We start from the raw sequence: 25,432 nt of genomic DNA, 5'->3' as shown, positions 1-25,432 counted from the left end.
CAACTGTATATTTTGTTCTGCTAGTCTCAATCTCACACCAAATAGCCTCAAACGTGCTCTTTTCTCTATCCTGCAGTTCCACTTCTATTCTCCTTGGCTGCAGCTCATCAGCTATCATTAATAACACTCCTCCCCCATTTTATTCTCCCTGTCACTCCTGAACACACCATACTCCTCACATTCAATCCCACTAGCTATATCATCTTCTGTCAGCCATGTTTCACTAATGCCAATAACCTGTAGCCTGGAAGTGCCAACCAAGGCCAAAAATTCTTTCTTCTTGTTCCTAATACTTCTGGCATTAGTATACATGAATTTCAGAAGCCCATTTGTCCCGTCCCTATTTTGATGCCTTATACTAACTATCCCATTCTGATTTGTTTTCCTTCGTACTCGCTCGGGCATATTGCACACATTCATGCACTCTACAGTCTCCCTAAAGTCTGCATATCTACTCCCCCCCCCCTTAATAACTCCAGTTTCCCTGATTCTGCACATCCACTTCATTCAACAACACCTTTTCAAGTCTCCGTACACCAAATCCATTCAAATGTAAACCATCCATCTTATATAAATCCTTTCGCCCATCGAACTCACTCCACACATCCACAAATTCCACACCACTCCTCCTGCATAATCTTTGCATAAAGTCATTAGCAATTTTGGCCCTCCTTCTATACTCTTCACTGTGATACCGTGCCAACAGACTCACCATTCTAACTTTCTCACTCTTCTCTTTTGCTACCTCAAGTAATTTCTTCAAATCCTCTCTCATAGCCATTTTGTCTCCTTTCAAATCATTCATTCATGCTACTACTATCAATTCTTTCACCCTCTTCTTTTGCATTCCAATTGACTCACTTACATCCTTAACATTCGCACCAGGTTGGTACAATTTTGTCAAACTCTCATCTATCACACTTCTTACTAAAGAATCTCCATACAATACTTGCTCTTTCATTTTGTTTACACTCACTATCATACTCTTATTTTTCTTATTATACTTTTGCCGTTTATTAGTTGGTACACTCAGTAAACATTTTTGCCAATGCTCCAGCTGCTGATTTGCCCTATGTATCGCTTCGTGTAATCGTGCAATCGCACTCATTGCATCTGTCTCATCATTTTTATTATCCGTTAATTAATTCATTCATTCTGTTTTTATACCTTCATTCTCACTTTCAATGCCACTCTCACAGCTATCTGGTACTATCTTGCAAATATCACTATTCATACCTCGTGTATCTCTATTTTCTACATTCTCACTTTCAACAACGATATTACTCTCCTGACCTGAAACACACTTTAAATCCTCACATTCCTTACACTTTCTGCACACATTCACTCCACTGTCATTGTCTAACCAGACTCAAAGCATACATTTCACAAACGGTACACTGAATAAAATCCTTTATATTAAAATTTATGAACATACATGGTGATCTGCACACCATTTTATTCCTTCTTATCAATGCCATGTGCCACCAATAATCGTATCTATCAAATTAATAATTGAAATAACTCAGAAAACACACAAAAATCACACAGACACGCTAAGGTACGAAAAGTAAATTATGATTGAAAGAATGATTGTATTGCAGGATAAAATTGAATTTCATATTGAAAAGAATAACATGTAGGAAAGTTTCAAAGCAAATAAAAGTTGAGCAGCTCTCAGATGTCAACTGTAGACTAACATACACAAAGATTATTGAAGAAAATATGAAAGAGTTTGAGAACAGGAACTAAACCTTGGAGATTCAGTGGCAAGCCTTGAAGAAAACCCTGATTGATTCAGCCAGAGAGGCATGTCATGAGGTTTTCTGCAAGGATAGAAAAATCAGGACTCCATGGTGGACACAGGACGTTAAAGAGGCAGTGAAAGAAAAGAAGAAATCATATCAAAAGTTCCTGGCAAATCAGTCAGCTTTTGCTCTTAGAGAATACAGAGACAAATGTAAGAAAGCTAAACACTGTGTAAAACTAGCTAAACAAAAGTCATGGGAGGACTTTGGCAAGAACATAGAAAATAAATATCAAGAAGGTGGTGAGATATTCTGGAGGTTGTTGAAGAAGCTAGGAAATGGAGGAAAGAGTGCTGTAAAAGGTGTTAGAGATGATAAAGGTGACATGAAAACAGAAGAAAAAGATATCCTTGAAGTATGGAGTAATTACTTCGAAAAATTGCTAAATGAAACAAGCAGTGATAACACAGTGGTAAAAAACACTCAACAGGCATAAAAACAGGAATACATATCCATACTTGAAGTAGAAAAAGCCATCAAAGGCTTGAAATGTCGAAAGGCAGCAGGAGTAGATGATATTTGACCAGAAATGCTGAGGTATAGTGATACAAAAGTCTTACAGTGGCTGCACTGCATAGTTCAGAAAGCCTGGACAGAGGGACGAATTCCCGATGATTGGAGTAGAGCTCTAATAGTGCCCATGTATAAAAAGAGAAATAAAACTGAATGTGAGAATTACAGAGGTATTTCCCTACTGAGTGTTCCTGGCAAGATCTATGCAAGTATACTTGAGAAACGGTTGAGAAGAATTGTGGAAGAAAAGCTTGGTGAAGAACAAGCTGGATTCAGTCCAAATAGAGGCTGTCAGGATCAGATCTTCACTTTACGACAAATAGTCGAGAAAGCAAGGGAATATAACAAAGATCTGTATTTAAGTTTTGTCGATCTGGAAAAGGCATATGACAAGGTGCCAAGAGAAAAACTATTCAATACACTACAGTTATATGGTGTCAATGGGGCATTATATCAAGCAATACTTAGTCTATATTTGAGTTGTAAGTCGGCAGTTAGAATTGAAGGATATACAGGAAGATGGTTTAATGTTAAATCTGGTGTGAGACAAGGATGTACATTATCCCCTCTATTATTCATTATCTATATGGATCACATTATGAAGGAAAGTGGTATTAAACATTATATCGGAATTGGAGATGTTAATATCAGCTCTTTGCTTTATGCGGATGATGTTATACTTCTGAATAAATCCACTACAAGTTTGCAAGATTCTCTGACTAAATTGAATAACTGTAGTAATCGATATGGTATGAAGGTCAGCAATAAAAAGACAAAGACAATGAAAATAGGTAAAATTGTTGAAAATGTCAACTGTGTTGTGAACAGGGAATCAGTGGAGCAAGTAAAACATTTCAGCTACTTAGGCACAATTTTTTGTGAAGATGGTAAATTAAATATCGAAATAGACAACAGAATCAACAAAGTTGGTATGGTAAGAAGTCAATTGAATAAATTCATATGGAATAAGAGAGAAATTAGTTGGAACACTAAATGAACTATACAAAACAGTGTTCAAACCCGTTTTAACTTATGGATCTGAGAGCTGAGTCAGAAGTAAAACACTTGACCAAAGACTAGAGACCGCAGATATGAGAGTCCTGAGAAAGATTAGAGGCGTGAACAAATGGCATCAATGGCAATATCATATTAAAAACGAGGATATTAGGAAAGAACTTGACATTGTCGGCATCCGGGAATGCGTTAGCAGAGCTAATTTCAGGTGGTGTGGTCACTTAAACAGGATGGGCAAGGAAAGATTAGCAAAACAAGCGTTCTCTGCCAGGTTGGCAGGAAAATGACCCAGAGGAACACCAAGATATAGGTGGATTCATACGGTACAATGTGCCTTAGACCAGTGCTTCCCAAACTTCTGGATGTCGGGGCCCCCTTTGCAAAAATTAAAATATTTCACGGCCCCCCTCGAAAAAAAATCATAATAGAGAGATATATTATTATCATATTTATTGTATTTATATTCAATACAAAACATGCACAGCGAATATTGCAAAAATCAAATGCAAATATTACATTTTTTACCTCTTACCGTTTGATTCTGAAGACGATGCGGGCTGTTCTGGTAAAATATGAAATACTGTCCTTTTTTTTTTTTTTTGAGTCTGTTTCTGCTTCTTCTGATTGTTCGCAGGAATTTTTTTTTATTTTTTATCAGGCACTTATCCATCTCAGGGTTAAATTTTTTAACGTAGAATCGATCAAATAATATCACCACTTACCGATACTGGCACACCACAGACTGATAACATGAAATTAGTGAATGTTACCTGAATAAGGGAATCCCCGGACCAGGAACATTTTTCTCTTTTGTGACTTTTCTACCTTTACGGTAATTAAGCCTAACGCGAAACAGACAGCAAAGGCAGGTTATTAAAACGTGCATATGATTAGTGCGGTATTAACAAAAGATCGCGCAACCGGAAGATAAAAGCATAGCTGACAATTGAGTTGAAATGCTAATTCTCTTCAACCGAATTCCATATGTGAAACTGCCATAACATTCATTATATATATATATATATATATATATATTACTTAGTTTTAACACTTTTACGAATTTTAACACGTTCCTTGAATTTTATTGCTGCCTTGCGAAATCGAACTCACACACATCTAATTAATAACAATAGTTTTTAGTTAGATACTGTGTTTGCTCATGCAATATATGGTTTTGTTTCTGTCTATATATACAGCATAGTTTCTGTATGAGGGGACATGTGATTCATTAATTAGTGTTTTTATCCCAGTTGTGTCTAATTGCACTATTTGTTGAGAAATATATTACACAGACTGCTCATACCTTATTCACTAGCATAATAAAAGTAATTGTTTTTATTGCCTCTGCAGTATAGCGACTGTTAAGGAGGGTGTATTGTTTACCACTGCAAGCGAGTTACTATCTCCCCACATGAACTTGTTTAAGCTTTTTTTCATGTGTGAAGTATATGCGAAACTTTTATTGGTAACAGAAAACTAGCTCGGATGACAGTGATAATATAAAACGAGTTTTGATATGTATATAAAGTCAATATCAACAGTCCCTGATTAAGAACGCTTGATGAAAGGGACAGGAAGATTTGGAGCTTCCCTGGAGAGCATTCGAAGTAAATACAATTAACCACTGCTTTGAAATGAAACATATGAATAAGCAATATTTACTAATATTAATTAAGCGCCGAAATACGCAGGAAGCAAAGTTTGTGAACCAACACCAATGTGTGCATTTTTCCATTAAAATATAAAAAAAACAAAAAAGAAATAATAAAAGTTAAATACGTTTCTTTTAAAATAAAAAAATCTACTTAGTCTTAAGTCATTTTAAATTTGTTTTCATTATTTCACGGCCCCCCTCAACAAAACCTATGGCCCCCAAGGGGGCCATGGCCCACAGTTTGGGAAGCGCTGCCTTAGACGATAGAAATATAAGATCTGCTAATGATAATATTGGAGTCTTGACAAGTAATAGACTGATTTGGAGGAAAATTGTAGATAGAAATTAGTAATGATGTAAATTTTTCATGTAGTACTATCATATCCTGTATACCCCTTGAGGGTACATGTCAGAAATTTTATGATAATGATGATGATGTATGTATATATATTCAATGGGAAGTGACTAGGGAGTACAGTCATATGGAATAAAATACATTTCAACACTAGCATAAACTAGTGTGATATTTCGGTGAAAGTCTCTTGGCTACACTGAGGTTAAGTAATAGCAAAAATAATAAAAATATTCTTATAGATTAAGTGGTGTGTGGCAGAATGAAAGGTGAAGTACTGGACGTGGGTAGAAGGAATGACAGGATCATGCGAATGAAATTGGGTCTTGGAGAAGAGCAGGTGGTCGAATTATGTGTATATGCCCCGCAAGTTGGTTGTACAGCAGAGGAAAAAGATGAGTTCTGGAACGTGTTAGATGAAGAAATGAGGGAATTGGAAGAAAATGAGATGGTGATTGTCGGAGGAGACGTGAACGGACACATAGGAAGACAGAATAGAGACTGTGAAAGGGTGCATGGTGGCCACGGAGTGGGAATGATGAACCAGGAAGGAGAGAGGGTTGTGGACTTTGCAGTAGCGTTTGATCTGGCAATTGTGAACTCATTTTTCTACAAGAGGGAAGAACATTTGATAACATTTAGGAGTGGTAACAACAGTTCACAAATTGACTACATTTTGACTACAAGAAACATCTTAATGTTGTGACAAATTGCAAAGTAATTCCAACAGATCAAGTAGCACAACAACATCGACTGCTGTGCGCAGACTTTAAAATAAGATCAAAGATAAGAACTTCTGGGTGCCATGGGATGAAGACAGTTAAGTGGTTTCGCTTAAAAGAGGAGAGTGTGAGGAATCGTTTTAGGAAGAGGGTGTTAGAGAGGATTTCGGATGGACTGGAAAGTGTACAAGATTGGTGGAAACATAATTCAAAAGTAATCCTGAGCTGTGCAATTGAGGTGCTTAGTGAGACATCTGGAAAGATTAGAGAGAAGAAGGAGGGTTGGTGGTGGAATAATGATGTACAAGTGGCAGTGTAAGCTAAGAGGAAGGCAAAGCAGAAGTGGGATGAGTCAAGAGTGGAAGAGGACAGAGAGAGAAAGCAAGAAGCCAAGAGAGTTGTGGCACATGCGAAGGCCATGGCATATCAAGATCTGTATGATCAATTAGAAACAAAGGAAGGACAGAGAAAAATTTACCAACTAGCGAAATGTAGAAATAAAGCAGCAAAGGACATCTTACATGTGAGGCAGATCAAAGATGCTGAAGGAAGAGTATTATGGAGGGATGTGGACATAAGAAACAGATGGAAAATATACTTTGAGGGACTTTTGAATGAGGAAAATGCAAGGACTCACAGAGGAGATAGGCAGCCTTCTGAGGGGATGGTGCAGAACATCAGTAGAGTGGAAGTGACGGAGGCCATGAAGAGGATGAGGAATGGAAAATCGGTGGGCCCCGACAGAATTCCAGTGGAGGCATGGAAGGCACTGGGGGAAGAGGGAATTGACCTGCTGTGGGACCTGTTCATGAAAGTTTGCCAACAGGAAAATATACCCGAGGAATGGAGGGAGAGTACTCTTGTCCCCATCTACAAGGGTAAAAGGGATGCACAAGACTGTAAAAATTACAGAGGAATGAAGTTGATGTCCCACACAATGAAAATCCTAGAAAGGCTTCTTGATGGTAGATTGAGAAAGGAGGTGGAGATTGCAAAGGAATAATTTGACTTCTTGCCTGGTAGATCAACAACAGATGCTATCCTTGGGTTACGGCAGATGATGGAAAAGTATCGAGAGAATCAAAGGGAGCTACATCTGGCATTTATTCTTCTGGAGAAAGCATACGATAGAGAGCCAAGGCAAGAAGTCTGGAGGTGTCTGAGGGAGAAGAAGGTGCCGGAGAAATAAGTCAGGTTGTTGCAGGAAGTGAAGACAAGTGTTTGGACCTGTCTGGGACAGACAGAAAGTTTTCAAGTAACAGTTGGCTTGCATCAAGGGTCAGCATTAAGTCCATTTCTGTTTAATATTGTGATGGAGGTGGTAACAGAGGAGGTGAGAGAAGATGCACCTTGGACAATGTTGTATGCAGATGACATCTTGCTGCGTGCAGATTCAAGACAAGAAGTGGGAACTAAACTGGAAAGATGGAGAAAAGTACTGGAAGCAAGAGGTATGAGGCTGAGCAGAAGTAAGACAGAGTATATGTGTTGCGCAGTGGGCAGCGGCCAGGAGACAGATCTGGAGCTGGAAGAAAATGTCATTAGGAAGGTGAAAGACTTTAGATACTTAGGTTCAAAAGTGGAAGAAGATGGAGGAGCTGAGAAGGAAGTGGGATGCAGGGTACAAGTGGTTTGGAGGAACTTCAGGGAGATGGCTGGAGTGTTATGCAATAAGAGGGTGCTGATCAATCTGAAAGGCAAAATTTATAGGACAGTAGTGAGGCCAGCTATGACATATGCTATAGAAACTGTGGCCCTGAGGAAAAATAACATCAGCAGGATGGAAGTAGCAGAGATGAGAATGCTTAGGTGGATGTGCAGTGTGACCAGAAAGGATCGTCTGAGAAATGACTATGTCAGGGGAACAGTGAAAGTTACGAACTTAGGAGCGAAAATACAGGAGGCAAGGTTGAGATGGTTTGGTCATGTGATGAGGAGGGAGGACGAATATGTGGGAAGAAGGGTCATGCAGATGGATGTGCAAGGAAGGCGGAAGCGTGGGTGGCCAAAGAAGAGATGGAGGGAGCTGGTAGAAGAGGACTTGAAGATGAAGAACTTGGATGTGGTGACAGCCCAAGACAGGAAGGTGTGGAGGAGACTCGTTACAAACATTGACCCCACTTAAGTGGGAGAAGCTGCAGAAGAAGAAGAAGATTCTTATAGATTAAGTAAATCTTATTACCTTTTGCCATCAGTTTGAATTTTCATGTCTCACAATAATCTTTGGGCAAACTAAAACTGTAATGGTTGCAATCATTTAGAAGAGAATAATGGAGATTACTCATGCAATAATGCAAATATGATCGTGGCCTGATATCATAGACATGATATCAATCCATGTATTTCAAGAATGTGCAAGGAAGCTGACAGCTCCTCTGAAGCAGTGAATGGGTGGAATGGGTGCTAGAGGAGGTGGTGAATGCTTTGTGAGGTATTGGTTGTTATTCATAAGAGTGCTTCAATGTATAAAAAACACCAGAGGAAAATGAATAATTTTTAATAGAAAGCATAGGTTTGTTTAAAAGAAGATTCTGCTTTAACAGTTTACTTATTATAAATAAAATTGTCGGCCTGGTTGGCCGAGTGGGTAGCATATCTGCTCTCCAGCCAAAAGGCTGTAGGTTAAAATCACACTGTGGGCATGAATGTTCGTGATTGTCTGTGAAAATACTAGTGGTAGTGGGTGGTAGATGGTGTTGGTGTAGATGATGATTGTAATTGCAGTTCATTGTAGTTGGTGGAGTGAGTGGTGGAGACAGAGAGTTGTAGAGTAGGTGCCCTCCCTTGATGAGTCTTTGGACTCCCTGGAGGTGTCAAGTAATAATAATAACAAGGTGACAAGAGACATGCATACAGGACGTATTGGACAAGTGACATGCATATGGGATGGTATATTTAGATTTTGCAAAGACCCTTTGATAGATTTCCACATGAAAAGCTGGTAATTAAACTGGAACAGATGGAATTAGGTAGTAGATTAGTGCATTGGATTGGAAATTGGCTGTCTGATAGGCATCAGCAAGTTATGTGTGGAGGAGCGATATCCCTGAAGAAGAAAGCACTAGTGATGCAGCTCAAGGGTCTATTTTTGGACCATTATTTAACTTCTATGTTAATGATACTGGAAAAGGTTTGAATAGTGTTATGAAGCTGTTTGATGCAAAGTTGAGAAGAACTACAAGGAATAGAGAAGAAGAATAAAATAGAGAAGGCTCTACAATAGGACTGAAATAGATTAGATGGTGATATCTTAGAGGAAGTGGAGGAGATGAGGGATCTGAGATTGACAGTGGATCTTCTGCATCATTGCTATAATCAGCATGGCTGATTATAGCAATGATACAGAAGACACTGACATGTAGAAATAAGAATGTTATAGTTCCATTGTATAAGGTTTTGATTATGTTGTATACAGATTACCATATGCATATTTAGTCACCCGTTTTTCAAAAAGGATGAAGAGATGTTGGAAAGGGTCCAAAGGTGATTGACTAAAGTGCTTTCTGGTCTCCGGAATGTTGAGTATGAAAAAAGGTTGAGAAAATGCAATTTTCAGAGTCTAGCAGATTGTAGGTGGGAATATGATTGTGAGGTATAAGTTGATAAAGGGTTATTACCAGATTAACATAGAAGAGATTTTTCATAGAATGGGAGAATGAGTTATGGGGAGAACAAGCAATCATCCCTGGAAGTATTAGAAGAATGTGAGCAGGGAAGTAAGAAGCAAGTTTTTTTGCATAGGGAGTATGCATTGACAGATAGTGTGATGATTGCACTGAGTGAAGCTGTTGCTTGAGACTGTGGTGATTGCAGAGAATGAATGCATTTAAGGCATGATTTGATGAGTTGTGTTAGTGTGTGTATGTGGGGGGGGGGGGGGGCACAATGAGCCTTTTGACTCAATGGAGATGTCTAATAATAATAATTTCCAACCATCATCAGAATACAAATTACAAATGTGGTAAATACACAGCACTTAATTAGATAGCTGTAGAAAATTTATTTTTAAGTGACCAGCATGCTCTAGTAAATTTAATTATTATGATAGCAGAACTATCATTTACTGAGTTTTATTTCTCTATTACCTCTTCTCAAATCTTTCTTTCTTCTCCTTAAACTCTGCCCCATCCATGTCATCTCCCTTACCTTCATTCATTGCCTTTTTTTATTCCTGCTTACTAACCATTGTAAGGACCCAGTCAACCCAAAATATCCCTGGCTGCAATTTTTCTTCTGCAGTAACTGGGAATGAGATCACAGTCATAGGCAAGCAATGCTTCTTTTATGTAATTCCTCAAGTTATATTGCAAGTTATTTTGGCATACTGTTCCAAGATATACATAGCACTGGTTCCTTAGTAATGTGAAATAATTTTTCTTATATATTGATATTAAAAGGTGACAGGTGCTGAAGGTGATGAAGAAGAAGAAGGAAATGGTGATGAAGATAATAACATTTTGGGTAACTTTACTGATGATACTGATGATTCTGCAATTCTGGGAGATGAAGATGAAGATCTAGAAGAATGGGTTGTAATGGAAGATAGATTTTTCTACTTTGAGCCAATATTACGAATGCTGGCCTTGCTCCATTCACTGGTCTCGTTTTGTATGTTGATTGCTTACTATCATCTAAAGGTAAGAAATTCATTATAATGTTTAGAATTTTCTTAAATCATTGCTTTGTTTTAATTTCATGAAATAGTGATTTACAAAATAAGATTGCAAATGCCTTGAATTCCTAAAATTCAGTATTTAGTGAAAAGAAATCATTGAAGACTTTTATACAGTTATACTTAATACAAAATATTTTCTTGCTATTTTCAGACGATTAAATTCCAAATTTCAAAGATTTTTTAATGAAGAATAAATTTCCTTGTGAGAATTTACTCTATTCCTCATATTTACTGGGATAGGAATGCCTACTTGCAATATCTTCTTCATATACTAATAAAAAAGCATCAGAGGATTTGCCTTAAACAAAGTAATCACTTTTTCTTTCATTTAGGGAAGTATGATCATGAAGTCTGGTGTTAAGAGGCAGCCTAGCATGTAGAGTTTTTAGTTAAGAAGGGATAGATGTGGACATGTATGACATGCTCATAATTGGATGATTGGAAGTCTTGCCAGCATAGTGGGCCAAGTTAATAGCAAATTGCTCTCCAAGAAACAGTCTATAGGTTCATATTCTATTGTGTGTGTTTGTGAAAGTCTTTAGGTGGTACATGATATTTTGTCACCTGTTGTGAGAGCACTACCTGCTTACCAGAGACCTGAAGTGATTTGAAAAGGTGCTGTGTTTTGGTCTCTAGAGCAGAGTTCCCAGATTATCTAATCTTTAGCCCACCTATGTACAATAGATTTGCAACAGGAGAAATTCTTATTTAAAATAAATAAATAAATAATACTATCTATACAGTGCATCAAAAACTGTGAATAGTATTAGACAAGTGCTAGATGTGCTTCAAAAATGGTCGAGGGACATTTAAAAAGAAACATCATCAGGCTGCATTCTCAGAATCAGGAGTAATCAGGTGGGAGTTAAATTGATGGATGGCATAATTAAGCATCAGCTGCAAAAAAAAAAAAAAAAAAAAAAATGTGGAACGTTGTATAAGTAGAAATACAATGAACATACTTGTGAGCACTAAAAAAGTCAAACACAGCTTATCATTGAGAAGAAATTAGCCAATCAGCCATAGGAAATCTCAAAGAATTCTTTCACTTACATGGTAAACAAGAGGAAGAATAATTTGTGAAAAATAACAGAAAGATTATGGTAAGAATGTGGCAGTAATGAAAGAGATAACTGAGTTGTACAGTGTTCACTTTACTAGGTTCATCCAGGTGCAAAAAAATATAGTTGGTGATATGATGGAATGAGACACAAACATATTGATAAATTGTCTCCACACACACAGCACTGATGTGCTATAGGTCTTATGAACTTTCATTGGTGTAAGTCAGACAAAATAAATAAATAAATAAATAAGATGAACTGGAAGTGCTCAGGATAATTACAAATATCACTGTAAATACAGCATTAGGATTAAATGGAATATCTACCCATACATTATGAAAAAGTTTGAGATATTGAGATATCTATGCCTGTGTTGTTATTTTGAGTGATAACATTAGCAGTGTCCAAATGTAATGAAAAGAGGACATGATAGCTTCATTAAGCAAAAGAAGAATAACTGAGTTGCACAGTGTTCACTTTTCTAGGTTTATCCAGGTGGAGATAAATGTAGTCAGCGATATGATGGGATGAGACATGAACATATTGATCAATTTGTCCAAGACAGAGATATTAAACTATATATCGGTGAGTATTTTAACTACAGTAGTATGAATTGGAGAGAGGAAGATGCATGTAGCAATAGGGGAATGGAATTTCTAGAATTCTTGAGGGACAAATGTCTTAGGCAACATGTAACAGAGGGAACAAGAGGTTCAAGAGTTTTGGATTTGGTTATAGCATCAGAAGAGCTCATAATAATTGAGATGACATCTCTCCCACCAGTTGGAGAGAGTGACCATATGGTTTTGACTTGGAAAATGAATAGACATGCAGGAGTATCAAAGAGACGGGAACTTATGTGGAATTATAAAGCAGGTGATTATAATAGTCTTAGACGTCAACTTTGGGAAGTTTCTTGGAGGGAGGAATTGGAATGCTGGGATATCATTATTGCATGGGAAATTGTGAAAGAAAATTTTTTAGCAGCAATGGTAAGTTGTATACCACAAGTGAAGAAGAGCACACAATTTGGTGTAAAGTGGATGACAAACAATATTAAACAGGAATTTCATGCAAAAAAGAGGCTATGGAAGAGATATAAATCTAACAGGCCAGAAGAGTGACTAGTTAAGGAAAGCGAAACTGGAATATGAGAGGAGATTGGCCCTAAGATCCAAAGAAAATCCTAGAGAATTTTTTAGATATGTGGCCAGTAGGAGGAGAAATGACTGTGGAAGAATGATATTGTGAGATAAAAATGGGAATAGAGTGACTGATGCAGAGGACATAGTGGAATTGTTCAATGAACACTTTATTGGAGTATTTCATCCTAGAGGAGCGAGTTTTAATGCTAGAAGGTTAGGGCTGGTTCATGGTTTAGAGGTACAGGAGGAGAGTGTGTTTCAGATACTGAGTACTCTGGATGTCAGTAAAGCTTTGAGACTGGATGGTATTTCACCATGAGTTTTGTGAGAATGTGCTAGGGAACTGACAGTGCCTTTAACCTCACTTTTCAATGAAAGTCTGGATGCGGGAAAGGTGCCCAGGGAATGGAAGGAAGGAAGGTAAGACAGTGCCATTGCATAAGGGTGGTAACAGACTGGAAGTGTCTAATTATAGGCCAGTCTGTGTGTCATCAGTAGTTGTTAAGATCTTGGAGAAAGTAGTGAGGGACCGTACACAGCATTGGGCAGATGAGGGTAATGTTATCTGTGAGCGTCAACATGGATTTGTGAAAGGGCGCTCTTGTTTTAGCAATATGCTAGCCTTTTATAATAAAGTTACAAGAACATTAGATGAGGGAAAGGCATATACTGCAATTTTCTAAGACTTAGTGAAGGCATATGACAGGGTGCCACACGATAAGCTGATATTTAAGTTGCAGCACATGGGTCTGGATGTCAGATTGGTCGACTGGATTCAGAATTGGCTGTCTGATAGGTATCAGAGAGTTGTGTATGGTGGAGCAGTTTCAAGGAGGCAGAGGGTTACAAGTGGGGTCCCACATGGCTCAGTACTAGGACCTATATTATTTAACCTTTATATCAACGATATTGCAAGGGGATATTCAGTTGTTTGCGGATGATGCGAAGTTGGGAAAGGTTATTAGTAATAGTGCAGATGTGGTAGCCCTGCAAGAGGATTTGAATAAGCTAGATAGATGGGCAAATGAATGGGGGTTTAGTTTAATGCAGCAAAATGTAAGGTCTTGTGGTTTGGGACATCGATGGGATGCTGCATACTCTATGGGAGGAGTTATACTAGAGGAAGTAGGGGAGACAAGAGATCTGGGGTTGATGATTGATAGAAACCTGAAATTTAGGAGACATATTGCAAAGGTGGTGAAGGTAACACAGAGGATTGCTGCAATTATGAGAAGGACAATGACCTGCAGAGATAAAAGGTTATCATTCCGTTGTATAAGTCTCTGATCAGCCCACATTGTTCTCAGATTTGGTCCCCAGGATTTGAAGGGGATAAATTAACTGTGGAAAGGATACAAAGACAGGTGACAGAGATGGTTTCAGGACTGTACAATTTTGGTTATGAGGATCGGCTGAGGGAATGTGGACACAGAGTTTGGTGGATAGAAGGAGATTTGATATGATTGAAACTTTTAAACTGTTGAGAGGTGGTTACAGGGTTGACACTGGGAAGTTCTTTTGCTTGGTTGAACAGCAGGAAGGAGTGATGACAAGAGGCCATCTCTGGAAGTTACAAAAGGAAACTCTGAGCAAGAGGGTGAGGAGTGGTTTCTTTGCATGGAGGGTGGTTGAACCGTGGAATGCATTGTCTGATGGAGTGGTGAGAGCGAGAATGGTAAATGAGTTTAAGGAGTGGTATGATAGACTTTGTGTTTCTTAAGGGAGGACCTCCCCTCGATGAGTCTTGACAGACTTTATGTTCTTAGGAAGGACCTCCCACGATGAGTATTTTGACTCCCTGGAGGCCTGAATAATAATAATAATAATAATAGTATCTCTAGAGTTGTGGTGGTTCAAGTATTGGAAAGTTGGTCCACCTCCTTAACCTACCTATCAATGAAATGCATAACCATTGACCAATACATGAATTTAGCACACTGACTGCCATTGGCCTAATGTGCAAACTTGCTGATGGTGCCACAAGGTTATTAATAATTTCTTTTCAAAAATATATGATTGATTATGCATTTTTTAGTTAACTATAAACTTTTTTTTAATTAAAAAAAATTTTTTAAGAGTTTGTGTGATCCAATTAAAGAAGGTCCAGAGAAGAGTGATGAAAATAATATCAGGACTCTGGAATGCTGACTATGAGAAAACATGAAGAAATGTGGATTGAAGAGTTTGGTGGATAGGAGGAAAAGAAGTGATATGAAAGAGATGTTTAAGTTACAGGATTTTATCAAATTAATCCAGAAGGGATTATAAAAAGAGTAGAAGGTAAGAGGAGAAGGAGAAGAACCAGAGACCATCTCTGGAAGTTATGTAAGTGTGGTGAAGAGGGATATGAGGAGTAGACTGTTTACATGAAGAATTGTGAGCGAATGAAACGCATTACCAGAATATCTTATTAATGCAGGAAGTGTTAAGGATTTGAACATTCAGCATGATAATTTATTTTAAAACCAACCATTTCTGCTGTTTTGTACAAGTTTTCTGATTTTTCTTGTATATCATTGTATTTTGATGATATCGAAACTATGTCATTCACATAACCTTGATCTTCCAGCTCTGATATAGGATCACACTTAATTCCACTTCTTACATCTGCAGAGAAGGTACTACCGTGGATAACAAAAATTATTTAGGACTGCAGAACATTGATTATGAGTTGAGACTGAGGACATATAATCTAAAGTCTGGTTGATAGGAGGTAATACAATTGAGACATTTAAGCTTTTGAGGGGTATTTATCAGATTGACAGTGGGGATATTTTTCATATGGTCAAATGAGAAAGGAACGAACAAGAACATGGACAAGAGGCCATCCCTGGGAGTTGTAAAAGGATATAGTGAGTAAATGGGTAAGAATAGCAATGCATTCCATGAAATTTTCATGCATGGAATACTTTATTTGAGAAGGTAGTGAGAGTGCACACAGTGAATATGATAGACTTGTGTTATCTCTCAGAGTGAGTCTTATGTCATAGTAGATTTCCATTAAAGTAGCATCAGTGATGCTATTCTAATGAAATCTACTATGACATATCTTCCACTATATAGTTTTTTAGTCATTATTAAATGTCTGCTATAATGAGAATTGACTATTTACAAAAATGTATGTTTATTCTAGATTAGCTAAGATAAATAATTGGAAAAATTCAAAAGTAATTAAATAATTAATAACTTTAATTTCCCTGCTCATTGATCAGGTACCTTTAGCTATCTTCAAGCGAGAAAAAGAAATTGCCAGAGCATTAGAATTTGACGGTCTTTATATTTCAGAAGAACCTGCAGAAGATGATATTCATGGGCATTGGGATAAATTGGTTATTAGTGCAAGGTCTGTAGTTACAATATATATTGCTTAGTACTCTTTCTTCTTCTCCTCCTCCTCTCCCCCACCCCATCCCACCAAAATCATGCATGCACAAGCATTTGTGGTGTTTTTACGGAAGAGAGGAAATAAGAAAATCTTGTGTGTACAGAAAATAAGAACATATTAATATTAAATAATTCCAAACTTATCATTACACTGCTAATTTTTCTAATTGGTTATGCCTGATTAATAACAGATTGATAATAACTGTTAAAATAAACTCTATTATTGAATATCCAGTTTCATTACCTGTTGTTTTGTTTTCTGATACATACCATCAAGGGATGTATAATAATAAACATGAATGTATATGACAAATGAGACTTATGTATACTTGACGAATGAGACCGGATACATGACTGGCTGTCAGATAGGTATCAGAAAGTTGTATATGGGGGATGCAATATCTCAAAAGTTAAAAGTCACTAGTGGTGTGCTGCAGGGATCTGTATTAGGCCAGGATTGGTTTAACTGGTGATATACAACTGCTTGCAGATGATACAGAATTGAGGATAGAACAATGCATAGTCAATCAGATGTTATGGCCTTACTTACTTGAATGGATTGTATGAATGGGCAGGTAAGTGGAGCTATCAGTTCAATGTTGCAGAGTGTGCATTTGTGGTAAGCAATGATAAGATGACAAAGTATATCCTGGGGGGGGGGTATTTTGAAGGAAGTAGAGGAAATGAAAGATCTAGTAGGAGTAGTAGTGGACAAAGGATCTAGATGCTTAAGTTGGTCAGCAGCAATTGTTGCCTGGTTAACATGAAAGAAATTTTTCACATAGAGGGATAGAACAAGAGTCTATCACTGGAAAGTATATAAGGCAAGTGTAAGCAAAGGAGTGAGGAGCAGTTTCTTTGCATGGAGATGGTTTCTGGGTGGAATGCACCACCTGAGTGTGTTGTTAATGTAGGCACATTGAATCAGTTAAAAGCATGGTCAGATGAACTCTGTGCATGATAGTGTGCATCTCTCACAATGAGCTTGACTCCATGGAATCAGATGTTAATAATAATAATAATTATTATTATCTAGATTTCTCCAGAGAATCCAGTGACTCATTTGGTGAGGTCTGTACATTCCCTAAATATCTATCATATCTCTCCTTGAACCCATCACCAAAGAAGCATGCATAACATCCAGTGATAGTCCATCCAACTGCCACATGCCGCAAAAAGAATTTGGACCTCGCATTCTTCCTAAACCACACCTTACTAAGGATTCAGGAATGATCTTGAGTTCTCCTGGCACCTGTCATTGCAGCAAAATGTCTCTTTTATCTATAGTGCAAGATCTCCTTACTAATAATGGTAGTAGCAGTTCTGTGTAGTTAGTGGATTAAATGGTGAAGATGGAGAGTTGGAGAGTAGATTGTTCTCCCTTGATGAGTCCTTGGACTCCTTGGAGGTGTCACTTAATAATAATAATATTATGTACATCAAACTTTTCAATATAATACATAAAATTTTCACCATTGTTTCACAAGCTTCTTCAGTGAAAATGATTGGAATATCTGGGAATTGGGAATTCATGTGATATAAATGATTATTTTGGGCAACAACAATAAAAAATCCTCTAATGCTTTTTATTCCACAAAGGGGTAGGCAATGCCTTTAGCTCTAAATTTTTTTGCAGATTGGTGGTAACCAGTTTCCACTCTTAGCCATTAATGATAGTTGTCCCAAGAGTATCAATGATTTTATATGCATTCAGTGGAAGGAGAATACTTCAGCCAGCTGCTGTCATCTTCTGATCTCTAATACTAGAATTATTGTCTGTAGTAATGTGAGTTCTATGGTAACACTACTTCAAACAATAGAACTTCAGACACTAATAATGTGAAGCAGTGTGAATTCTGTGGTTTATTTTTTTGATTTGTGGGGTTGGGGTTAAAAACTGAAGTTTTCAGGAAGGGTAACCCTCTTGCCTGGGCCAAAGATTGACTAATTCTGGAACCATCTGAAAAAAAGAAGACCTAGAAAAAGTTGTTCCTTTAGTCAGTGAACTAGAATCAAACTTATAACAACTTATTCTTTATAGTGCTAGACCACCAGAAGAGCTTCTGGTGGTCTAGCACTATAAAAGCAAACACCATTTTCCAGTGGTTACATAACAACAATCAGATACTACAATCCTGTGAACATGTTCATAGCACTTGATATCATTTTTATGTTTTTCACAATGGATCTCATGAACTGGCCAAGCTATGACAAACCACAGGAATAAGGAATATGGTAAACACCTGGGAAGGCAAAGGAGAACTTGTCCTTTGCTGATGAAAAATATCAGAAATCTTGCAGAGAAATCTACTTGAATATTAAGAAACTTATATGTGTCATAAGAAACTATATGTCATCCCTTCACCCCCACCAAAAAAAATAAAACAAAAAAATTTACAATGTCATTTATATATTATTATTATTATTACATGACACCTCCAAGGATTCCCAGGACTCATCAAGGGAGGGCACTCTACTCTCCAGATCTCTGTCTCCACCATTTAATCACTAACTATACAGAACTGCTATTACCATCATCATCTAATCACAATGCCATCTGCTGCCCACCACCATCACTAGTATTTTTTGTCTGTAAATTGCATGTGTTCTCAAGGCTGATTTGCCTGTATGTGAAATTAAAAACCTGAGTTTCTGGGAGAAAAAACCCTGCTACCTCATATGAGATCGGCTAACTCACCCTCAATTGAAAAAAATCATATAATGATTCCTCTCATCATGACAATAATGGAACTTAGGCCTTTTCCAACTGAAGGGTGCAATGTACAGCAATCCCTTGATTAATGCGTCCAATCAGTGCATTTTCTATTAGTGCGTCATTTTTTTTATATACCCAAATTCGATTAGTGCTTCTCTAAAATTCGATTAGTGCACCTATATACATCTTAATATTAAATGTTACAGATTTTAAAAATTTTCAATCTATACATTTTTTATGGCTAACTATTTAAAAAATCACTCACCAGGATGAAATAATTTAGTTACCCATTTGAAAATTTTACAGTTATTTTTTAATTGCATATTACAATATTTCCATGTACATTATGTTCCAAATTTACTGCCAAAATTTATGTCGTCTCTTTACATAGCATTTTGCTGATCATATCACATGCAATTGTTTTCCTTACTTTCTTATTTTAAATTATTTTTCTAACCTTTAATCATGAGTAAAAGAATTAGTGAGTAAAAAATAGAAGTGTGAAAATTATTCGAAAAGTAATCTCATTGGAAGAAAAACTTGAAATAATAAAGAAAAATGAACAAGGTGAGTCCAGAGCAGAGATTGGACAAGAACACAAAAATGGGTGAATCAACTGCTGAATATAAAGAGAAAGGTAAGGCTGCTTCAAGTTCATCACGCTTGTACTCGAAATCAAAGTATTGTAATGATTGAATTAGAGAGACTTCTTTTTACATGGATCGAAGATTGTAACCGAAAACAGAACCAACTTAGCACTGGCCTTATTAAATCAAAAGCATTGTCTCTTTGTAACCTGGAAAGAAAGGGCTATCAATGATGGAAAAGAAGAATTCCATATTAGTGCTGAGTAATTTGAGCGTTTCAAAAAGAGAAATAGCCTTCATAATGTTCTAATCACTGGAGAAGCTACAAGTGCAGATAAGGAGATATCCAGAGATTTTGAAGAAAATTGTGAGAAGGAGACTATTGTGATCAATGAATATTTAATATCGATGAAACCAACCTTTTTTTGGAAGTGAATGTCTTCCAAGACTTTTCTAGCCAAATCGCAGAAATCTCAGCCTGATTATAAAGTCACAAAGTCTAATAAAATTACTCTAGCAATATGCGAGCCATTTGGAAGCACATCCTTCCACATTGTGCAAATGATTTTAGGGGCTTTTCAAATGAATCAAAGTTAATTAAATCTTATTCTGAGAAGTTGAGTGATTCCGACCTGCTAAATTTAGATGCACAGCGGGAAGATCCTGAAGAATATGAAGAAAATTTAATCACTGACAAGCCCAGAGTGGTTTCACAGAAACGATTTGAAAATTGTTTTTCTACAATCGAAGTTTTTAAGCAGCAATGCTTAGAACCAGTAAAATTTGCAGAAGAGCTAATAGGGCCATACCATCAGTTGTATAAAAAAAAGACACAGAATGCCTGCCAAACTACATTAGCTCAATTCTTTGTTAAGAAGCAGAATAATAAATTTATATTCTGAATATGTTTTATTGTCTTTCAGCTTCATGGTTTTTCTTTAACTAGGCCCAGAGACATACCCCAATTCTTTTATAAAAAAAAATTAAGGGTTAATAAAAGAAATCTGAGGAATGAATTATACATTTTCCCGCAGGTTACTATATTCGATTAGTGCGTTTTCGATTAATGCGCCTGTTTTAAAGAACACACTAGGTGCACTAATCAAGGGATTGCTGTACTGTCATTCTTCCAGTTGCACTACAGAGGCATTATATAAATTTAATCCATTATTACTGGATAGTTTAGCCAAGTGCCATACCTGTTTTGGGTTCAAAACAGCTATGGCACTTGGCCCAAATGGCCCAGTCCTCAGAGCCAATCCTTGTTCCTAGGTTATGCTCCATCATGCCAACTTCCCTTACCTACATTATTCTATAAAATCAAGTAGAGGCTGTTCATGTTGGAGACCTGCTGCAGATATTGGTACAGTTGTCTGGCATGAAAATCACACTTTCTTCCTCAGATTTTCAAGGACTGACAGGAGCTCTCTAGACATTACAGGAGGTATGGTGCTTTACAAGGATAAACATTCTTATCTCTGGATGAACCAATTCCAGGGAGCCAAACCTTTACAAAGAAAAGACAACTCTTCCTGGGACTCCTGTCGACTTTTTCAAGTTTGGTTGCATTACCACACTTGGCCACAGAGGGGCCAATCTCTGTGTCTATCAGCAGTCTAAGCACAGAGCCTTAGTACTGTGCTATATTAGATATCTTAGCCAACCAGTCCAATCAACTAAACAACTATCTGCACATTAAATTACTTTAGAGAAATCTATCAAATACTTTTGCATAATCCCAAAATACTGGAGCATAGCCATTATCAACTTCTACCACGATTCTATTGAAAATGTAATAGAGTTGACCATCCCTAAACATTTTGTTTTCTAGTTCTTATAACTATCATATTACCATTGATTCTATCTTGTATCCCATTTCCTAACTAGTTTCTTAATTACCACTCCAGAAATACATATACAGATCTAACATGTGAGATCTGTATGTCTTTTACTAATATACTGCTTTAAAAATATGAGATGCTTATACTGATCTTCTTCAAGTGTCATCCTTAGAAGGAGGTTGGCAACTATGTCACGGAACTTTTTTTTTCTTCTTATACTGACAGAATCAGTATCAGCATCTCATACTTTTGTCTAAGTGATTGTCTAAAAAATTTTAATAAGTGATTGTCTAAAACAAATTTTTTTTTATAGATCTTTTCCTGTCAATTACTGGGATAAATTTGTGAAAAAGAGAGTAAGTGTTTTTTAGAATGTAGCATATTTCCTAGTGAGTTTATTTATTTATTTTTTTTTTTAAATCATCCAGTTGGCCTATAAACAAAGTGTAGTCTACACACACACACACTCTCTCCCCAAATGGACTGGGTCACCATGTGAAAGTAGACCCAGCCTGCCCACATGAAGCCAAGAAACTAATCCTCTCATATCATTTCAGCCATCACTCATGATAACAATGGTCACATGAGTGGCTTATGCAGAAAACCTGGGCAAAGTCATGAAAAATATGCTGTTCTCCAAACTCAGTGTGCAAAGAGAAAAAATGTGTAACTGAAATTGCCAAGGCAAAATCTTTGAAAATATTTATGTCAACCCAAATTATGAGAATACTTATAAAGATGATAGACCACAGAAGCTGCACAATCCACAGGAAACAGTGAAAAGAAATAAGGAACAGCTTGAAACAGATAATTGACTTGAAGAGTGGAAACTTGATCTATCATGCTAGAGAAACCAAGTGTCATAATAGAATTGAAGAATTATGCTAAACATGTAGCCCCTTTAAAAAAACACACCCAAAGATATAGAAATGACCATAATCTAGGCCTACATACCAACAATCTCTCTCTCTCTCTCTCACATACACACACACTCATAGTGATATCAAAGGCAATGACTTCTGCAAGATAGATGCAACAATAAATGAAGGCACTCACAACTGCGGGTGATTATGAGTGACCTCAATGCCTCAGTAGGCATGAGGCTTCCATTTAAAGAGGAGAGTAAGCCTTCAGACTCAAAACTCTAGATAGTTAGTTTGTGCTAAATCTCTAGTGGTGACAAATTCCTTCTTAAAGAGGAAACCCGAAAGAACATTGATGTGGTGTTTTCCAAATAACTTGACTGCTGAAATTACATATTAGTCAAAATGCAAAAGATATCCAAAAGACAGAGGTAATAAATAACAAAAAAAGAAATAAATTGTGTAAAAAAAATGTGATTCAAAAGTAATTTCAAATAATATCCATTTATCAAGGATAAATGTAGAAAATGCGCTGTTTGTGTTACTGGCAGTCACACCTTCTAGTCCCCCTCACCAAATCTCTTAGGCTTAACTTTTGTCCAACTGTGCTACCTCCTCTTTATTACCCTAATGATAGTATTGTAACATCACCTAAAGACAATGCTGATATATTGGCTTTGTTCTTCTCTTCAAACTCCTACATAGATGACCATGACAAATTGCCTCCTTTGCTTAGAACACTGCATCTCATGCCTCCTGTGACCTTCCACCAGAAAGACATCAGAAGAATCTTGAATAAGCTGGATACCACAAAGGCAGCCAGACCTGACGGAATATCCCAGCCATTATGCTCAAGGGATGTGTTCCTGAACTAACACCTTTTCTCTATTATATATTCACCAAACTGTACTCAGTTGGCATCCACCCTTCAGCATAGAAGAAAGCTCATATATTCCCAAAAACGAAGATAAATGTTTACCATCAAGCTATCAACCTATTGCTCTTATATCAGTTTTGTCTAGGAAAATGGAGAAGGTTATCAACAGACAACTTCTTCAACACCTTGAGAACTACTGTCTAATTAGTGACCACCAATATGGATTTTGCTGATCTAGATCTACAGGAGATCTCCTGGCTTACATCATGCACTTTTGAACCTATTCCATGGAAAGTTTTGGAGAAACCTGTGCTGTTGCTCTTGATATCTTCAAGGCTTTTGATAAGGTCTGGCATTGAGAGTTACTCAACAAGTTACCGTCATTTAGACTGCCTTTGTCCTTGTGTAAATGGATCTCCAGTTTTCTCTCAGATTGATCCGTATGTGTAATGGTGGATGGTGTTTTCTCATCAGAATTTCCTGTCAATGAGAAGAAAGAGAGATTTGACAGAAATGACTGAATCCCTCAGACTCCTGAGGGACTCTGTCATTTCATCCACCCTCTTCCTGATTTATATAAATGACCTGCTCTCATTGACTGCAAACCCTATCATAGTTTTACTGATGATAGCACACTCCACTTGTACCACTTATATGACAAGCCTTGCAGTGCCCAAACATCTCAAACTTCAAGATCATCTATAATAAGTGCCTGAACACTGATCTCCACAGCATCCAAAAGCAACCTGTCCTTGACTAGATTGCTTTTTTGGTGAAAGCAACCTAGTCAATGTCAATCAAAATGCAGTTTTGTTTCTTTTCTTGTATGAAAAAAAAATCAGATTTTCTGCACTTACTTTTGAGTTCAGCTCAACAGTCAATATCAAATCTCTCTCCCTCTCTCTTCTCAGACTGATTCTTACTCCAAACCTTTCTAACACATTCATGTCTCTTCTCTAGGATCGTCAGCTTCCAAAAAACTTGGCATCCTTTTCCACTCAAGCTGGTACTTCTCTGTTGAACAGTTCTCACTCTCTAAAAATCTGAAATCTGACTAACACTGGAATACTTTTCTCATACTTATCCAGTGTAGGAATCCTTATTACTTTATTAATATTATTATTTAGGCCTCCATGGAGTCAAAAGACTCATCAAAGGAGGTCCTTCCTAGGAAACACAGTCTATCAAGACTCATTGTGGGAGGTCCCTCCTAGGAAACACAAAGTCTATTATACCACAGTTTAAACTCGTTCACCGTTCTCACTCTCACCACTCTATCAGGCAATGTGTTCCACATTCTAGTAGCAAGGCTTAAGCAAGTACAGCCGCTCTGGGCTGGCAGACCATGCGTTAGATACCCACCATAGAATTCATTGGAAGAACACAAAAATAATACACCACAGCAAGTTTAAATATGAAAGATTATTCAAGGAATCTTCAGCAGCTCTAAAAAACGTTCCTAACCTCAACAAATTTGGGAGACTTACATTTTGAGAACTTCAGCCCAACTGCCAAGACAACCAAATTAGCCCACTAGAGGGCACCATTAGGACTTTAGGAACAATATTAGTTTCTTGCTTTCTTCCTCATTTGCTTTTGTTAGTGCCTGCGTGCACATACCATATCTTTATGTTCCTGAAGATGGCAGTGTGACATTGCCGAAATATAGAAGTTATTTATTAAAGTTATCTTTAATTAATATACTTTATATGCGTTGTTAATTCAGTAAACTAATTACAAGTAATGCATTCCACAGTTCAACCACCCTCCATGCAAAGAAACCACTCCTCACCTTCTTGCTCACAGTTTCCTTTCATAACTTCCAGGGATGGCCCCTTGTCATCACTCCTTCCTGCTGTTCAACCAAGTGAAAGAACTCCCCAGTGTTAACCCTGTAACTACTTCTCGATAGTTCTCAATCATATCACCTCTCCTTCTTCTATTCACCAAACTCTGCAGCCCACATTCCCTCAGCCGATCCTCATAACTAACATTGTACAGTCCTGAAAAAAACAATCTTTGTTATCTGCCTTTGTACCCTTTCCACAGTTAATTTATCTCTTTCAAATCTAGGGACCAAATCTGAGAACAATAGTCTAAGTGTGGTCTGATCAGGGGTCTTATGCAATGGAATGATAACTCTTTTATCTCTACAGGTCATCGCCCTTCTCATTATTGCAGCAATCCTTTGTGTTACCTTCACCACCTTTGCAATATGTT

At 37.2% G+C, this 25,432-nt stretch overlaps 1 protein-coding gene across 3 annotated transcripts in view; it reads left to right on the top strand.

The window, feature by feature from the left end:
• Positions 1–25,432, top strand: part of RyR (Ryanodine receptor) — a 1,703,288-nt gene that overhangs the window by 1,591,146 nt on the left and 86,710 nt on the right. For all 3 annotated transcript variants that reach the window (XM_090399345.1, XM_090399347.1, XM_090399344.1), the window contains exons 112-114: positions 10,458–10,697; positions 16,157–16,287; positions 21,786–21,828. In XM_090399345.1, the coding sequence (XP_090255471.1) occupies positions 10,458–10,697; positions 16,157–16,287; positions 21,786–21,828 (414 nt within the window). The remainder of the gene's footprint in view (positions 1–10,457; positions 10,698–16,156; positions 16,288–21,785; positions 21,829–25,432) is intronic.

This window comes from Typopeltis vanoorti, chromosome 10 (genome assembly GCF_054136105.1).
Source record: "Typopeltis vanoorti isolate ZY-2024b chromosome 10, IOZ_Tvanoo_1.0, whole genome shotgun sequence".
Taxonomy (NCBI): Eukaryota; Metazoa; Arthropoda; class Arachnida; order Uropygi; family Thelyphonidae; genus Typopeltis; species Typopeltis vanoorti.
This window is presented reverse-complemented; position numbering and strand designations above follow the sequence as displayed.